The 16,854-nt window shown below is 34.9% G+C and overlaps 2 protein-coding genes across 7 annotated transcripts in view; both read right to left on the bottom strand.

Annotated features, from left to right (window-relative positions):
- Positions 1-3,976: 3,976 nt before the first annotated feature.
- LOC121863797 (cytochrome c oxidase subunit 5A, mitochondrial-like) lies at positions 3,977-10,944 on the bottom strand. Its single transcript, XM_042362619.1, has 4 exons — positions 10,787-10,944; positions 8,616-8,728; positions 6,467-6,637; positions 3,977-4,340 (listed from the first exon to the last, which is right to left on the bottom strand). The coding sequence occupies exons 1-4, from the start codon at positions 10,863-10,865 to the stop codon at positions 4,245-4,247; spliced, it is 459 nt and encodes a 152-aa protein (XP_042218553.1). The 5' UTR covers positions 10,866-10,944; the 3' UTR covers positions 3,977-4,244.
- A 2,668-nt stretch (positions 10,945-13,612) lies between these two features.
- The window catches only part of LOC121863795 (cytosolic 5'-nucleotidase 3-like), a 36,812-nt gene continuing 33,570 nt past the window's right edge, over positions 13,613-16,854 (bottom strand). For all 6 annotated transcript variants that reach the window (XM_042362618.1, XM_042362616.1, XM_042362617.1 and 3 more), the window contains one exon: positions 13,613-16,853. In XM_042362618.1, the coding sequence (XP_042218552.1) occupies positions 16,754-16,853 (100 nt within the window). In that variant the 3' untranslated portion in view covers positions 13,613-16,753. The remainder of the gene's footprint in view (position 16,854) is intronic.

Below are 16,854 nucleotides of genomic sequence, written 5' to 3'. Positions count from 1 at the left end.
CCCTGCTCGCGCCGCTCTCCGCGTAAAAGGGTACACACACCGCGGAAAGTTAGCATTCCGTGTTCGGCAGGGTGCCGCGTAAAGTGGGACCGCGTAAAGCGAGGGTTGACTGCACTACATGTGAAGAAGCACTGATCAATTATAATGTCAATAAACTTTTGTAGTGATATACAGTATGCAATATATCAACACACATTGCTTGTTGTATCAAAGTTTTCATTCTTCATAGACAATTTTTTAAATATTGATATAGAGGTCACATTACTTAAAATAGTCATTACCTACAGAATATATTTATTGAAATGTTCAACCCTTCCAGTGATAACACAATATTCATTGGTGTCATCCAACCAGTACATCCTGTTAAAGAGATACTAATTAGATAAATTGAGTAATTATATCTAATTTAGGTATGAGATTATGTACAGTACTGTATACTGTACTTTGAAGGCTACAGAACTTGAACAAAATGATCCCCTTAGAGAGTCTTGATGCAGCAGTAAATAGATAAATGCAGTATTTGGGTTAAGAATTTGCTTTGGTGTATAAATTTTTACATTAAATATTACTAAAAAAAAAATTTCGTCAGTCTGGGGAGCCATTACTAGTCTCCCCAAAAGGGGTTATGTCATGATAATAGTGCTCTTAAACTTCACGTAGAGATGATTCGGGATTAATTCGGAAAACCAGCAAACAATTCAGACAATAGAGTACAGTAGTGGTTTTTACCCTTTATTCAGTGAAGTCATCATTATCCTGTTGTCCTATATAACAGCTATTGCAAGAAGACACATGGCAGCCATGAGTTGAACCATGGAATAAAATAGAATCTAGGACTTCAACCTAAATAAACTGTATGTTCACGTACCACCGTATTTTAATTATATCTACATCGACTTAAAAAAATATTTATGGTTGCCAATAAATCTCCCCTAATTATTCATAATTTTTGGTGCATGTTTATAATGCTACATTTCTAACTACAAATTACTGTACTGTACTCTGAAATAACCAAGCAAGCAGAAACTCACCTGAATTTAGTTAACTTTTCCAAGTCATCTCTTGGGCTTGATTAGATTTATAGGTCCTTTTAATATTAGACAAAATACTGTACATAGCTTAACTTAAGTAATGCAATGTGTATTTATTTTGTTGTAATTAATTTGATGTCGGGTTGCCAAATGTGGTAGGATCAGTATGCCACAGAGCCATACATACCAACCCTCCCAGGACATCAGAAGTTGCACGTAGCATTTCGGAAGTCATTGGACCCATCCCGGAAGATACTTTTTTGCGATACTGTACATTAGAACAGCGTACTGTACATTCTATTTTTCATTTAACTTTTCATGCCCCTTTTACCAGCAACTGACTGTGAGGGAGCAAACAAACAATTCACATCAGTGACCAAAGTGTTGGTATCCTATCTTTTAACCCCTTAACTACTGTACGTCACTTTTAATAGTTTATATGGCTAATGCCTGATAATTTTATTCAGTAAACCCCTCATTTTATTAAGGTATTTCTTACCGATTGTTGATTTACACAAAAATTGTTTGGGAGCTGTACATTAATTTTGTGTTGGCTTGTAACCCCGCTTTTCTCACTAGATCTGCACCGTTTTCAAGAATAATCTACAGTATTTGAAACTGGTAATAAACAAGTTGTAAGTCCCTTGTCGGATAACACTTCTCAAGCCTTCCACTTATCCTCATTCATAACATTCAACAACTAGTGGGTTACATCATCATCTTGGCTGGAGACTTGCCCACCATCCGCAAGTCCTGTACATCCAAATTAGGTGTCCAGGATACTTTTTTTTTTTTACAGGGACTAGCCCACCCAGGCACAGGTCACTGACCCACATCGGGGCCTGGGGGGGGGGCGAAAATTTAATAATAATAATTCATAGTAAATAACATTTATAATAAAAATACAAAATTAAAATAATAATACAGGTTGTACCTCTCTAGTCCGGCAAACTCGGGAACTGACCGGTGCCGGACCATGGAATTTCACCCTTTTCCTGGATAGATAGTGACTTGTGCTTAGGCTTGGAAGCACTAGCACCACTTTCTCTGCATCATGGTCTCTTTGAAGACATATTGAAGGGTTAAATGTCGTATAGTAGCTTCTCAAATTTCGCGAGTTTTTAATTCAACATATTTTATTGGAACACACACAAAAAAAAATTAATAAAATTTTGACACCGGAAACTTGAATTTCGACGGGTTTGAACGGCCCGCCAACGTGCATACGACATGCATAATCGTGTAAACAGCGTCATTTCTCTTGTGTACAAAAGATTCATTATTGTTTATTACTGAATGTCTTTTTTATTGAATTAATGTTTATGTGTGCAAAATGAGCAATACAATTCATTAATAATACGTAGAATATTAAGACACACGAGGAAATGACACAGCATTGTTTTCGTTGATTACAAAACCAGTGACTGACTGGTTCTACATATAAAACTGGTTGTTTTAAGTAATGTTATTTAATGTTAATAAATGGAACAATAGAAGTAGCTAACGATAATGGTAAAGAAAAAAGAGAGATCGCATATGTAAGTGCACACATGTGAAAACATTTTGTCATTACTTTACAGAAGAATATGAAAGCAACACTTATTTACTGTTCATATATATTTTAATTAATGTTTCTGAATCTGTTTTTATTGAATTAATGTTTGTGTGCAAAATTAACAATACAATCTATTAATAATACGTGGAATATGAAAACACATGATGAGACAAGACAGCTGCCGGCATTGTTTATGTAAAAGCTTACAAAACCAATGACTGGTTCTACATATAAAACTGAAGAAAATAAGACCCTGATTATAGCTGTAGTAAAATTAATGTAAAAAAATTAATATGGTTATTTGAAGTACCTGTAATGTTATTTAATGTTAATAAATGGAACAATATAAGTAGCTAACCATTAATGGTAAAAAAAAAAGTGAGACTGCGCGTATGTAAGTGCGCACATGTGAAAACATATCGTCATTACTCTATATAAGAATATGAAAGCAACACTTATTTACTGCTCATATATATTGAAGGGTTAAATGTTGTACTCTGTATAGACAAGCAGAGAGAGAGAGAGCAGCCAAACTGCCGGATGTAAACAAACCTTAATTTCCCGAGGCTTTGTTGTTTTTTTTTATGGGGATTAGCCCACCCGGGCATAGGTCACTGACCCACATTGGGGCCTGAGGGGCAAAATTTTAATACTCCTGTAATAATAATAATAATTCAGATAAGTAAAAAAAAAAAGCTGCCTATCTACCTATTGGACAAACTAAAATTGTTCCGGACCACAGAATGTTGGACTAGAGTGGTACAACCTGTAATTCATAGTAAATAAAAATGATAATACATTATACAAAATTATAAATAAAATTAAATAATAACAACACTGATAATAATTATAAAGAACCATAAAAAAAATCAATAGTGAGAAACGATACAGTATATATGCTGTGTTGTCAAAGTAAGAGAAACAATTGAAACCCTACAATTGTGTGTAAATGAGACAAAGTCAAGATCAACAACCTGGGACTGGGTCATAATTTTTGTGATGCCATATGGCAGCAGAGTCTACCATTAAACAACACATTATGCATCCAATATCTTCCCAGGCAAATTTTTCCCAAAAGACTGCCATTTAAAAAAAAAAAAAAAGTACAACACCAATGTAACCAAGTTTTATGAAAGAAATACATGTTTTTAAACAAAATTAATTTTAAAAAGTAGTGTACTATGGTGAACAAAAGTTCCTTCCCTCAGCCAGCCACAATATGACTGAATTACCTGAGGTTCGAATAACGAAGCAACTGAGGGAAGTGCTGTAATTGTCCGGTGTTAATGATGTTTTACTGTATACCATCCAACCATCATAATACAGTACATTAGGTCATTGCATACCAACCTTACTGTTACACATAACAAGGGTATTGAAAATGCACCACCATCTGTACATTATATATTTGTGAAGTAAATTAGATCCGGAGAACTCTCTATCTGTACAAATTAATCACATTTTCTTCACACGGCATAGAAGAATTTTCCCAATTAATTGGGGTGTACATTTAAATATCATGTGACTGTTTATCATGTTCTTGTCAGAGTTGAACAAAAATAATCAACAAGCACTTTTCAGGCTCCTGCTCATCACTGCACTCAATGGAAATATTTTCTCACCACTTATCACTAAGAAACTGATGAGCTCAGGATTATTTATTCATAAACACTAGCAAGGGCGAGCTCAGGCTTGTCATATCCCAATTCTTCTGGAGTATTGATGCCAAGTTCCTGCAGGGTTGGGTTTATCTCCTGTGCCAAAAATAAATTCATAGTTCAAACATAACTCCATTATATACAATGATGCAAAAGAATAATTACAAATAGCGACTTCATTCCTTAGGCATTAGTAAGCCCCTTTATAATATTATTACTGTATATACTTGTCACACTTGCCAGATGCTTCTGGTGTCATTGTACAGGGGTACCTAGTGACAGCACTAGGATCCCGCTTCCTCTATCAAGGAATAAACAATTGAAATTGAATTGAATTACAAATACAATAACTACACAAGTAATACCTGATCTGTGCTGTGAGCATTCATTATCAACTGTATCAGACTTCAACATTTGGCACTATGAATAATGGCATTTTAACAAATCACAATCCTATACTTAATGTCTTGAACCTATCCTATGTGAACTGCACAAATCTTTATATTGTATAATTATGTAATGTGCCACCTAAGAAGATCCTGATAAACAACATACGCCGGTAAATCACTTATACGTTCAATACAATGAAGACCCAATATCAAGTAAATCACTGTCTTGTAATAAGCCAGCTATAGAAGTAAAACAAAATTTATGCAATTGCCTGGTATCTAAAAAAAATTTACCAAAAGTCAAATTACCATTAAGTGGCATTAAGTAGAATCAATTGTACGTCCAAAAAATGAATACAGTGACCCCTCGTTTAACGAACACCTCGGTTAACGTAATTTCGATTAACGAACTGCCTTCCATAAGGATCTTCAATTCGGTTAACAAAAAAAAATTCGGTTAACGAAGTTCTTACGAACCGACCTCAACATGTTTTCGCTTGCACTGACCAGGCAAACAGCTTTAGTATTAGTCCGCCAATACATTAATCGGTTCTAGGGCTTAAATTCCTTACTATTTTAGTAAATATCAAGAAGTTTATACTATTCAATAATTTTAAAAGTTTAATATTAAATTTTTTAGTCATTTTAACAATTATTGAACATAATTGAAGGTAAAGTGACTAGTTTAATGCGCGGCACTGGTTTTCACTGGAGGTAACATCTTGCTTGAGACTCTCTTCAACTAAACGCTTTTTTTCTGTTTCCAAGCAAATTATTGGTCATTTTGAAATATATTTTACATATTGACAATATATAATGCAGTGCAGTGTTGATTTAAAGAAAATAATCTTGAATTACACCAAGAGAGCTAAAATTTTATGGGTGAAATGGCGCCATGGGGTGACTTCTCTTCCACCCCAATGTCTTCTCTTCTTCCTTCTCCTCCACCCCCATTCTAAATCCCATCATCATCATCATCATCATCATCCAGGAGCCTTCTACATACACACCTCAAAGTTAGTGAACTTTTTTACCATTTTTGTTGAATTTAGGAAATTTTCGGTGAGCTGGAACCAATTACCCAAAAACCCATTGAAACAATGGTTTCGGTTAACGAACGACCTTCTGGAACGGATTGAGTTCGTTAACGGAGGGGTCACTGTATATAAACACTACGTAAATTGTAAAGATCAGCATTATGTATACTAAATGTCACTGTTTAGCCCTGTGACTGGTTTGGCTGTAGCATCCATAGCTAAAGAAAGACAATGATGACAAAGCTGTGGGAAAAAGAATGCTGCCAACCACATGCTCATCCATCATGGTGCCCACTCACACTGGCTTTCCATATTACTTTCATCTGGGGTAATGGGGTGGAACAAATTTGACTAGGATACATGTTCTCACAACTTATCCCGTAATCCTCATTCTCCTTTCCCATCATGGTCAACCCTAACCTAACCAGGCATTAGCACACCAATTCAGGTTTAGAAGGTACTATACACGTCAGAAGAATTCTGGGTAATCTCATGTTAGTTACTACATTAAGCTTCTCTTTACTTAGCTAGTTAACAAATCTAAAATGAATTTATCTCAAGGTAAACTTGCTAAGCTAGTTAAGTAATTTACCACATTAATATAAACTGGTGTCTTTAATTGTAAGAACATAATAAAAGAAGTGTTCAACAGAGTTTGCTTCTTCCTTTACCTGAATTCAATACCATGGTATGACCATAGGGCCTGCACTGCTTACATGAATTTTCCCCCCAGCACCAGACCAACTTTGTATTAAATGGCTCTCTCATCCTTCCTACCACATAGAGTTAAACTTACCTGAAGAATGTAAGGGTAAATTTCCTTCACTCTACCACCACATTTCTCTTTGACAGCCTCCAAAAAGCGAACTGCTAAAGCAAAATCATTGTTGCGCCTGCAGGCCTTCAGGGCAGCAATAACAATCTTAGGTTCAGGTACCAAATCCATACCACACAAGTCATTCATGGCCTGAAAGAAAGTAATGTCTTGTACCTTCAAATTTAATTATATTACTTCAAAAATTTTTTAAAAACCATGTCTCTATTCAAGAGTAAAAATATAAAAAATGATATGAGGAGGTATGACAAAGCCTCAAAACCATGTACAGTATCTTTACACAGGAAGGCATCTATTATGAAAATGAAGTTCTACTCCTGGAAAAATCATGCAAGTATACAGCATTTAGATTTGTATGTGGGCAATATGAATACAGATGTCTATCATACACATTTTCTAATTTAGTAATTAGTGTTATCAGCTGTAATTATAATTTGGGACATAGGCCAAATTGCTTTCATTAAATAATCCAATCTGATATCAAATGGCAAAATGATTCCTTTAAGTTCTTAAATAAAAAATATCACCAACAACTTTTTTCTAATAAAAGAAGAAGTCTTCACTAAAACAAATTCTTGTAATTTAACTTCAGTTCACATTACATATGTAAAATCCGTTTTTAATAGTGGGTGAAGTTGGCACCCCAATGGACATCAGTTAAATTCAAACTGGATCATAAACAGACCTAAATCAACGCTTGTATTGTAATGTGAAATAAATCTTTTACTGAAGACTAATTAATGAGCTGAAGCACTTATCTACAAAATTGCAGTGTGAACACCTGTTTAGTGGGAGGGTGTGGTCAGGTATGAAATAGGTTGAGCATGCCTACTAGACCTCCCTTATCTTTGCATAAGGGACAAAACCAGCACTTCTAATCACCACCCTTTTAGGGCAATTAATATTTTGGGGGAATTTCCTAATCATTACAAATATTCCCAGCCACAAGTGTCAAAGTCCTCTGGGCTTTAGACATCAATTAATGAGTGCATACACTGTATTCAAAGTGCCACATGAAAGGTGGCTGACCACAAATCACAAAAAATCTGAATAAATTAAAAGTATTCTTGTCAATGACTATTACAGTATCTTTGGACATAGACAGATACCTGCTTCCATGTGACTTACAGTTAAATAAATTCTTTACTGCCAATATTAAATCTTGCCTTTGGTATTATGCCACAGGTTACTACAGGTACTCCTTGACATGCAACATACTCGACTTGCGACAACCCAGACATACGACCGCCGTGGTTGAATAAAATATTTTTCAAATTACGTATTTTTAGTACCGAAGTTAGTGATTGCGCTGTGTACTGACAAAATTTTCGTTTGTAATTCCATTTAAAATGACTGGAAAGCGTAAAATTGAGAGTTCTTGTGGTGCTGAGAAGAAAAAGAGACACCCATTTAGAATTTCTATGTATTATTTTCGCCTTTTCGACTTACGACCAATTCGACTTACGACCTGATCGTCGGGACGGAAGTCGAGGAGAGACTGCATATACAAATACATACTACGTAATGAACTTGGTAAAATGTCATAAGATAAAAATTTAATCTATAAGAACTTAACCTACAAAGAAATACAAGACACCATCAGCACCTTCTATCACTTTGGCTGGCTTCATCTTCGCCATGATAAACCAACTACACATTTGTCTTTGATACACCAATGATATGGTGTCATGCCACATTAATTTCTGTCTATTAGTGAATCAATGCTATAAAGATACTGTAATGCCAAGCAAGAAATAAAGCATCTGATACAGCATGCTGTTATTTCTGCTAGATAGTTAAGTGACCAGCATGGTCATCGGCTTTTTAATCTTTTCAAGAAAATAAAAATCCAACAATAAAACATAATTTTCAATGCCAAGCCAAAGAATTCTAAATTCAAAGGAACAATTTCAGAGGATCCATCATAATTAAAAAGTACTGCAATTTGAAAAAGCAATACTGTACAGGTATTGTATTAAGCAACACAGACAAGTATTATCATGTGAATCTGAAAGTAAGATCAATTTTAAAGAAAACTTGGTCAGTGATGGACCTCATAATTAGTCTCAAAAACCAACACAAAAATGCTCAACAACAGAATTATACCTACCTTGCGAATTTCCCACCCATCAATGTCTGGCCTAGAGAAATAGGCTTCATATCGAGCATCCAACTCTGCATCAGTTTCTGTGGAGTGCTTAGACATGTTGCGGCTCACTGTTGCTGTAATAGAACATATTCTTCCTTAGTCAAAATAAAATATCTAATGATTTATCACTTTACCCTACTTTTCTATTCCACAACCATCTCAAAAAGTTCACCTATGACATGATGCTACACATTAGGGGAATATAATATGTGATAAAAAACCCACCCTCCAGATTGGTACACACCTGAAGTGGCACACATAAGGAGTAACTCCCCTTCTCCTGGATGAAGTCCCACCACACAATTACCTACTGGATGAAATACAGTAAAGACCCTGATTCCAATACTTGACTAATTAAGCCACAACGAAGTCATTACTCGGACGAAATCTGTTATTTGGACATCCATATCAGCAGGGAGGCGCAAATGTTCAAAACAACCAGGATATTACGCAAACACAGATTGGCTTATTAAACTCAAATTAGTTCAAGTAAAATAATCATATTTATGATATACTTCCAGGAAATTCAGTAGTTTGCTATTTAAAATGTTAATAGATATAGGTAAGATTCTAGAACATACAATAGTACATGTGACATGGACGACTTAGTGCAGTGTGAGATAAAGTTGATGTGTACAGTATACCATATACTCGAGTACAGTTTGAATGTTTATCATCAAATTTGTATGCAAAAAGTAAGGGGTTGAACTATATATGCATAGTATTTTTGAGGGGTTAAAATTCATTCCTATCTAGGGGTTATTTATGGTGAATGTTAGCTGTACATGTTCACGATGAGCTTTTTCATCCTGGGGTTATCTACCATACCCCTAGATTTTTTTCTTTGTTACTGCATGAACAGCAGAACCTCTTTCACTACACCGGTACATATGCCACTTTAAATCTACAAATACTGTACCTGATACAAATGAAGATTTACATATAATGTTCTTTTCATTTGCAGCAATTGTGTTTAACTTTCATTTAGCTTTATCATAATGGTTTTAGCTGCATTTTTTATCTAAATTGTATACAAATGTTGCTTGTAGTAGCACAATATTATATATATATATATATATATATATATATATATATATATATATATATATATATATATATATATGGGTACGACTTGACATGTTTTGATGGGTACGAGTTGTCCAGCACCCCATTTTTTACCAGTTTACCAGTCTTCCTCCGCGCACTCTCAAATGTTGAAGGCTTTCGTGATGCCATGCAATATGCGTTCTCTCCCATATTTAACTGTTATTCACCGAGTTTATGAGAACGACACTGAAGCAATAAAAATATTACAAGATCACAGTGTCCTATCAACATCAAGACTGTGTCCTAAGTGTGGAAATTTTTTAGTTTTAAGAAAGGACAGAAATTACCATCCTCCACCACTTCCTTCTCCAGATCGCCCAACTGTATCCTCCACCACAGTAGCTCCAAATGACTGGGCTAGGTTGTATATATTGTAGGTTAGGTTAGGTTATTATTTTTTTTTATAGTGCGTTTCACTCAAACCCGACCGCTATTTTTTTGCAAATTAGTGGTTTGTTACAATGAAAATTTTCATTTTTTGCAAAAACCGCTAATTTCCACAAGAAATGAAGGTCAAATTCAAATAACACAAACCATAAGCAAAAAAAATATTCTTGTATCAAAACCTGAGGACAGCCGATGGACGAATATTTACCGAATTGTCAAAACTACCGATTGCAACTATAAAATTTCCAAGATTCGTGTAGGGGCAACAAGTGAAATAATACCGATATATACGCCATCTCCCCCAGTATTTCCAAATATGACGCTTCAGTGAGTGAAAATTCCAATACAGCACAGTACTATACATAATGTGTACAAGCCTAAAGGATGATACCTTGACCGAAATTACGTTTAATCATTCTGCAAGAAATGCGTTAATACTATAAACTATTGCCGTACAAAGAACTCTTCGGTGTTATCGTAAAGAACATAATTGGTAAGATTATAGAAAGTTATTAAAAGACTTAACAAAGAACAGATACCAAATAACAAATATAAGACGGCACCAAACGGCTACTGGGGAAACTTTTCTTTAATCCCCTCAATTACACCTTTCCCATGAATCCGCCGTCATAACTCACCTGCAGGAACCCTGGCCGAGGTATCAAGCATAGAGGACCTAGCAACATGGCTGACCCGTGTAAGTGCTGAACGGAACATTTTCAGTGTAAAGGGAGAGGTGAGTCTCGGTGGCCGGCCGCGATAATGGTGGATCAGCTGAACGGCCTCTCACAGTCGCCAACACTCACACTCCCTAGAACCGCCTAGTGTTTTCCCAGTATGATTTAAAGCTATCCACTTTAATTTTCTCATATTGTACATTAACCGAGGACACAGTAATGGATATCTAATCCTTTGAATTAAAGCAAAAAATAACCACACTAGTAAATTTGAACAATTGTAGACCCCCACCCCCCTCCCCCCGTAGTTAAGGTAAATAAGTAAACACATAATAGTGGGTTTGATTTATTCCACAAATTGTACCAGAGATGAGGTGACTATTAAAGCAAGACGCTGAAATTGATAGAGACAATTTAGGTTATTAATAAGTTATAAAATGAAATGTACTGAAGTGCATCTAAGCACGCCCATGGTAATTGAGGCGAGAATCATTTTAAGTGATTTAATGATTTACAATGAATCAGAAACGTGACATTGCATTATTATTAAGTTATTGATTAATTGTTAAAATGGTTTCTCCTCAAAATATAGGTGTCTACTCACTCCAGGGAAAAAAAGCACGACCATGTCCCGCATCTCATATCCTTTATATTATAAAGAAATAAAATTAGAATTCGTATGGCGAAATATTGTAAAAAATATCTTATAATCTTTGTAAAACGATTTGGTTCATATTTGGCTGAGTGCCATGAAAGCGACTGATTGCATCATAGCAGTTCTGCGGACTGATTATGTTTCTGTTTAGCTCAGCTACGTCATCAAGGGTGTATTAATTTGAAGAACACACATGCAATATATTATTCACATCTCCACACAAGAATAGAAATAATCATCTTTAATGCTTTCACAGAAGTACAAATATTCTCACAACTATACCGATACACACTCACGAATGTCGAAAATGTTACCTAAACTATCCTAACCCAACCTTACTTTTTTACTTTTATCCTCTTCGCCAATGATCGGCTTGTTAGCTGATCAGGCGGTCTGTCACGTCTCTGTTACACACTGTTGCCAAGTACTGGGTATGCACTGACTCCTGAATGTATCTGATCCTGCTCCAGTGTTGGTTAACTTGGTCAAGTCTGGTCTTGAAACAGCTCACACTCGGTGCGTCCACAACACTTCGGTGGATTGTTTCAAGAGTTCACAATTCTCACCCCGAAAAAGTTCGCCCTAACAGTTTTCTGGACTTGTGGCTTCTTCAACTTTGAGCTGTGGTCCTTCACCGCAGATCAGCTCGTTGGCTGCTTGATCGGTTATGTATCCATTGGCAATCACTGGGCATGTACTGGTTCCAGATTCCAGAATGTATCTACCTGTGCCACTCAGTGTTGGTTAAATCTGGTATTGAAAGAGCTCACACGGTGCCATCACAACACTTTCTGGCAGATTATTCCAAGAGTTCACTTCTCTCACTCCAAAAAGTTTCTCTGACAATTTTATAATCTTGTGGCTTCAGCCTTAAGCTATGACCCTAATGGGATCCTAACTCCAGCTCCTAACTCAACCTAAGTTGTTAATGGTATTTAAATAAAAAATCCCAAAGTAAAAATTGACTTTTATTTCCTGTCACTACATTGACAGCCTGCTTATAATACACATTCATAGCTAAAGAATCAACATTTAAACAGGTAACATGATCACTTATTTAACCTAATCATACTGAATACATTTAAACTTAACCATACACACCTATTTCTGCATGTTCAAGCTCAAACACACACATGAACATGCACACAGGACACAAATACCTGTACTGTACTGTACTTTACATAATTATACTGTACAGTACATCAAACACAAATGAAAACATACACACAAATCCAAATACAAGCACTTGCAAACAAAACTTCATGTATCTGAGGTATGACAAGGCACACAACAAAACTCAGTACTGTACTTTACTGTATGTATAAAAACAAAAATTAAACTCGCCTGTCTGTTTTGATGTTCACTCATTTTCTCATGTGATCTGACTGTTTATACATTGCATAGGGTTTGATTAGGTTAACTTATTTTATACCGTCAGGTCAGGCATTTGATGACTCCAATTAATTTATACAGTGAATCAATTAATACTACTGTAATGTTATTCTGATATGATCATACTGTATATGCTAATCAAATTAAACAGCAAATTCAAATTAGTTAAAAAAGGTATTTAACACTTATATTATAAATATTTTTCTATGAACAGTTAATTTTAAATTGTTATAATCACTCGGTTAACATCAAAATTGACAGGTGGGTTTTGTCTTTCAATGTCACAATACACATCACCTCAACATTTTTATTTCAGCTCACTCAAGCCTGCTTATGTCATCCTCAGTAACTGCCATTTCACCACCATACATCATCATACTTCTCACACCAGCCACAATACTGTACATTCTTCCTTTCAGACGGGGAGAAAGTCCTCTTGCGTTAATAAACAACAACTCACAACTTCCTCCAGCCACTTTAGATTCTTGTAAAAGGCAAGCTTTAGTGCCACCATTGGCATTGTTTATATCACCTATGTAACAGAACTTATTGAAATAGTCTAGGTACATATCCCCATGTTAGTTTTTCAGCCTTGCCTTGTTATTGCCACATGGTTACCGCCACAAAATACATCACCCAATTAACTGATAATCTGCTGTTTTCCTTTATAAAAAAATTACATGTGTGAAATGAAGAATGTATGAGAACAATGAACAGAGGTAAATGAAATGTGTACAGTAGACAATTTTGGGGGGTAATTTTATTTTATACTAGAAAGATCCTGAGAGTGTATTCATACAAAGCCAACTGTATATTCTGCAATGTAATCCAACATAACAGTGAATCACTTCTATAAAAAATATAAGCTACATATCTGGGTTTTGTTCTAAGTGAAAAATGATTGTACAGTACTTGCACTATGGAACAGAGTTGTGACAAAATGTATGAAAACTTGCAATGTTCTTCATGTATAATTCTCTGCTTACTTATACAGTAAGCTTTACAATCAACTTAAACACAATGTCTCCATGCACCACAATGTTCACTGTACTACTTATGGTTAACATGAATATAGAGGGTGAAATATTTTATACAAAGATCGGTTTTGTAAAGTTGAGTGACTTGCACACATCCCTATGTAACTTTATACAGTACAGTACATGCTTCATCCCAGGAAAGTTCTATCACTAAACCAATGTGAAGCTGGTACTTCACCCCTTGCTGGAGCCACAAGTAAACATTAATATAACATTACATCAAAAAGGAACAATAAAGTTAGGTAGACAACAAATGTTTAAGTAACTGGATCTAGCACAATAAAAATTTTGGTTTACAAAAAATATGTTCTTCAGGCTTGGAACAAATTTCTTCATGATTTTTATTAAGGCAAAAAACAAACAATGTACTCATTACATACAAGCAAGACAATTTATTTAACTGTAAACTTGGGTCTTAATATATGCAAGGGTTATGTTCTCCCAAAACCTCACATAATTCTAATTCACATAAATTTAATACTTGGTAATATGGAGGAAAAAAATGAGATGCATTCCAAGAACCTTTTCTGAACCTTTCCAAACTTCAAATCTGGCAATTTTTTGTTAGCAGTTTGTAGTATTAAAATTCATATTTAATGTAACATTAAAATTAGTTAATGCTTTCTAAGAAATGAAACATTAAAGATGCTTAATGTTCTTACAATTAAGGCACGGAGAATATGCTACAGTAGTGAAGGTAAAGTACACAGCCAACCAGTGAGGAATCGAATAACATGCATACATTAAGACAGCACTTTTTCTCAGTTCAACACTAATTCTACCTTTCAAAACTTTTAGCAAATTATAACTCACAGAGTCTTAACAACTGCTTCTTAGACTGCAATTGTTCAAACTCAAGATGACTCAAGTAGTAAGGTACAGTAACAGCACATTACTATACTGGGCCTGGTGGCCTGTGCTAGTAGAAGACGTGTCCTCTCATGCTGCCATCTATTGAGGTTATAAGAAACCGTTTTAATGTCTTCATTTGAAATTTATTCACTAAACCTTTAAAAAATTATTTAATGAAACATTCAGTACTAAAAGTATTTGATGTTTAACTAAGAAATGAATACATGGAACAATAGAACATATAGTGTCATTAACCATAAGTGGGCTCGTAAATGCTGCTGGATGGTCTAGGCACCATCAGCTGATCATCTTCTTTTACTATTGAACTTTAAAACATACTTTTTTTTAATGTAACAAAAATTTTAATGCTTCTCTAAGAAATGAAACATTAAAGCCACAATTAATGCTCTTATACTAAAGGCAAAGAGGATACACTACAGTATACATAGGTCCGGTAGAGAGCAGTCCATTGGCAAAAAGGATAAAGTAAACAATTCTTAGGAAACCACTTTTCTCACTTCAACACTAATTCCATCACTTAAAAATACGTTTTAACAAATAATAACTCTCCCTGAGTCTGGACAACTGCTTCCTGGACTGCAGTTATTCAGACTCAAGGTGACTCATGTCATGAGGGAAAGTACGTTTTCATCAACTGATCGACTGTCTTTGATATTTGTGTCTTTAATCGTTAAAAACTAATTTAATGAAACAGTATTAAAAGAATTAAATACTTCTCCAAGTAATGAAACATTAAAGACATATACCGTATAATATTTCTTACACTAGAAGTTACAGCATACCAGCTCACACCAGGGTGCATAAGGGCAAAATTTTCATGGAGTCTTTGCATATACAGTAAGGAAATCTGCATATTATGTACTGTATTGTACTATGCTCGCATATCAACCCAAGTGAATTATAAAAGATGGAGGCTTTTAATGAGTACACTTTTAGTTTTTAACCAATTTGTTTTCTTACTAGGGCAAATGAAATCATTCAAGACTGCACAAATAAATTTATGCAGCTCAAACATGTAGAAAATCCTAGAAAAGATGTACTGTAACAACTTCTAAAACAATAGTGTTACATAAAATTTATATTAAGTGACGACCTAACAGCGTCTACATGGTGTCTTTGAGTCTTAGATACCCGGTGGTATCTAGATTATCAAATGTATCTCCATCAAATATTAGACTATATAGTTAAAAGACTCAAATATAACTCAACTTTAACAAATTTGAACAACAAATTATCAGTATACTGTATAATAACAGTTGAAATAATGGAGATGTTCAGCCTTGGGCCATTGTTAAAATAAGGCTGATGTGTAGGTGTTTCCAAACCTTTTGTAGTACTGTTGTGCCATGCTGTGGGAGTAGGAAAGGAATTTTTCAGTTTCCTAAGAAAAAATACTACTGTTCTTAGTGTGGACGAATGAGCCCAAAATTTGAGATAAACCTGGGATTATTTTGAAGAAAATTCCATATAGAACAAACATTACCGAAGGAGAAAGTGAGCCAGGTTTTAAGACTGTATTAAAGGGTATAGCTGTACTAAATATCCATAATCTTTCATTTTTACAATATGTTTGGTATCTACAAGAGTAAAGTTGGACTTACAAACAAACCTCAGGAACGTAACTCGTTCATAAGTAGAACACCTGTACTGTATACTAATTCAACATTACTTTTCATCAAAATGATCAAACTTCTGCCCCATTGTTAATGCACTGCTAAACATCAGTTCACCGATGATTTTCTTCTTTGGTCCATCCAAGATCTCTACTTTGAACTTTGTCACCATGTTGCTACAAGAGTACAAATCTACTGATGATACAGCATCACAATGAATGGTACTTTCACCAACAGTGTTTTTTCAAAGAATGCTAAGCTATAATACAACATTTCTGAATAAAGCACTAAGTGGTTTAGAATCCAACACTTCTTCATTACTCTCACTACTGGACGTATATTCATTTTTTCAAATTTATTATTTCATTAAGCCAACTATTGACCCTGCAACATCCATAGTCTGGTCATCAATAAGAACTATATCAAAGTTGTTCATGTATGCCTCCAGACGCTCTTCCT

This window comes from Homarus americanus, unplaced genomic scaffold, assembly GCF_018991925.1.
Source record: "Homarus americanus isolate GMGI-L3 unplaced genomic scaffold, GMGI_Hamer_2.0 scaffold48354, whole genome shotgun sequence".
Classification (NCBI taxonomy): Eukaryota; Metazoa; Arthropoda; class Malacostraca; order Decapoda; family Nephropidae; genus Homarus; species Homarus americanus.
This window is presented reverse-complemented; position numbering and strand designations above follow the sequence as displayed.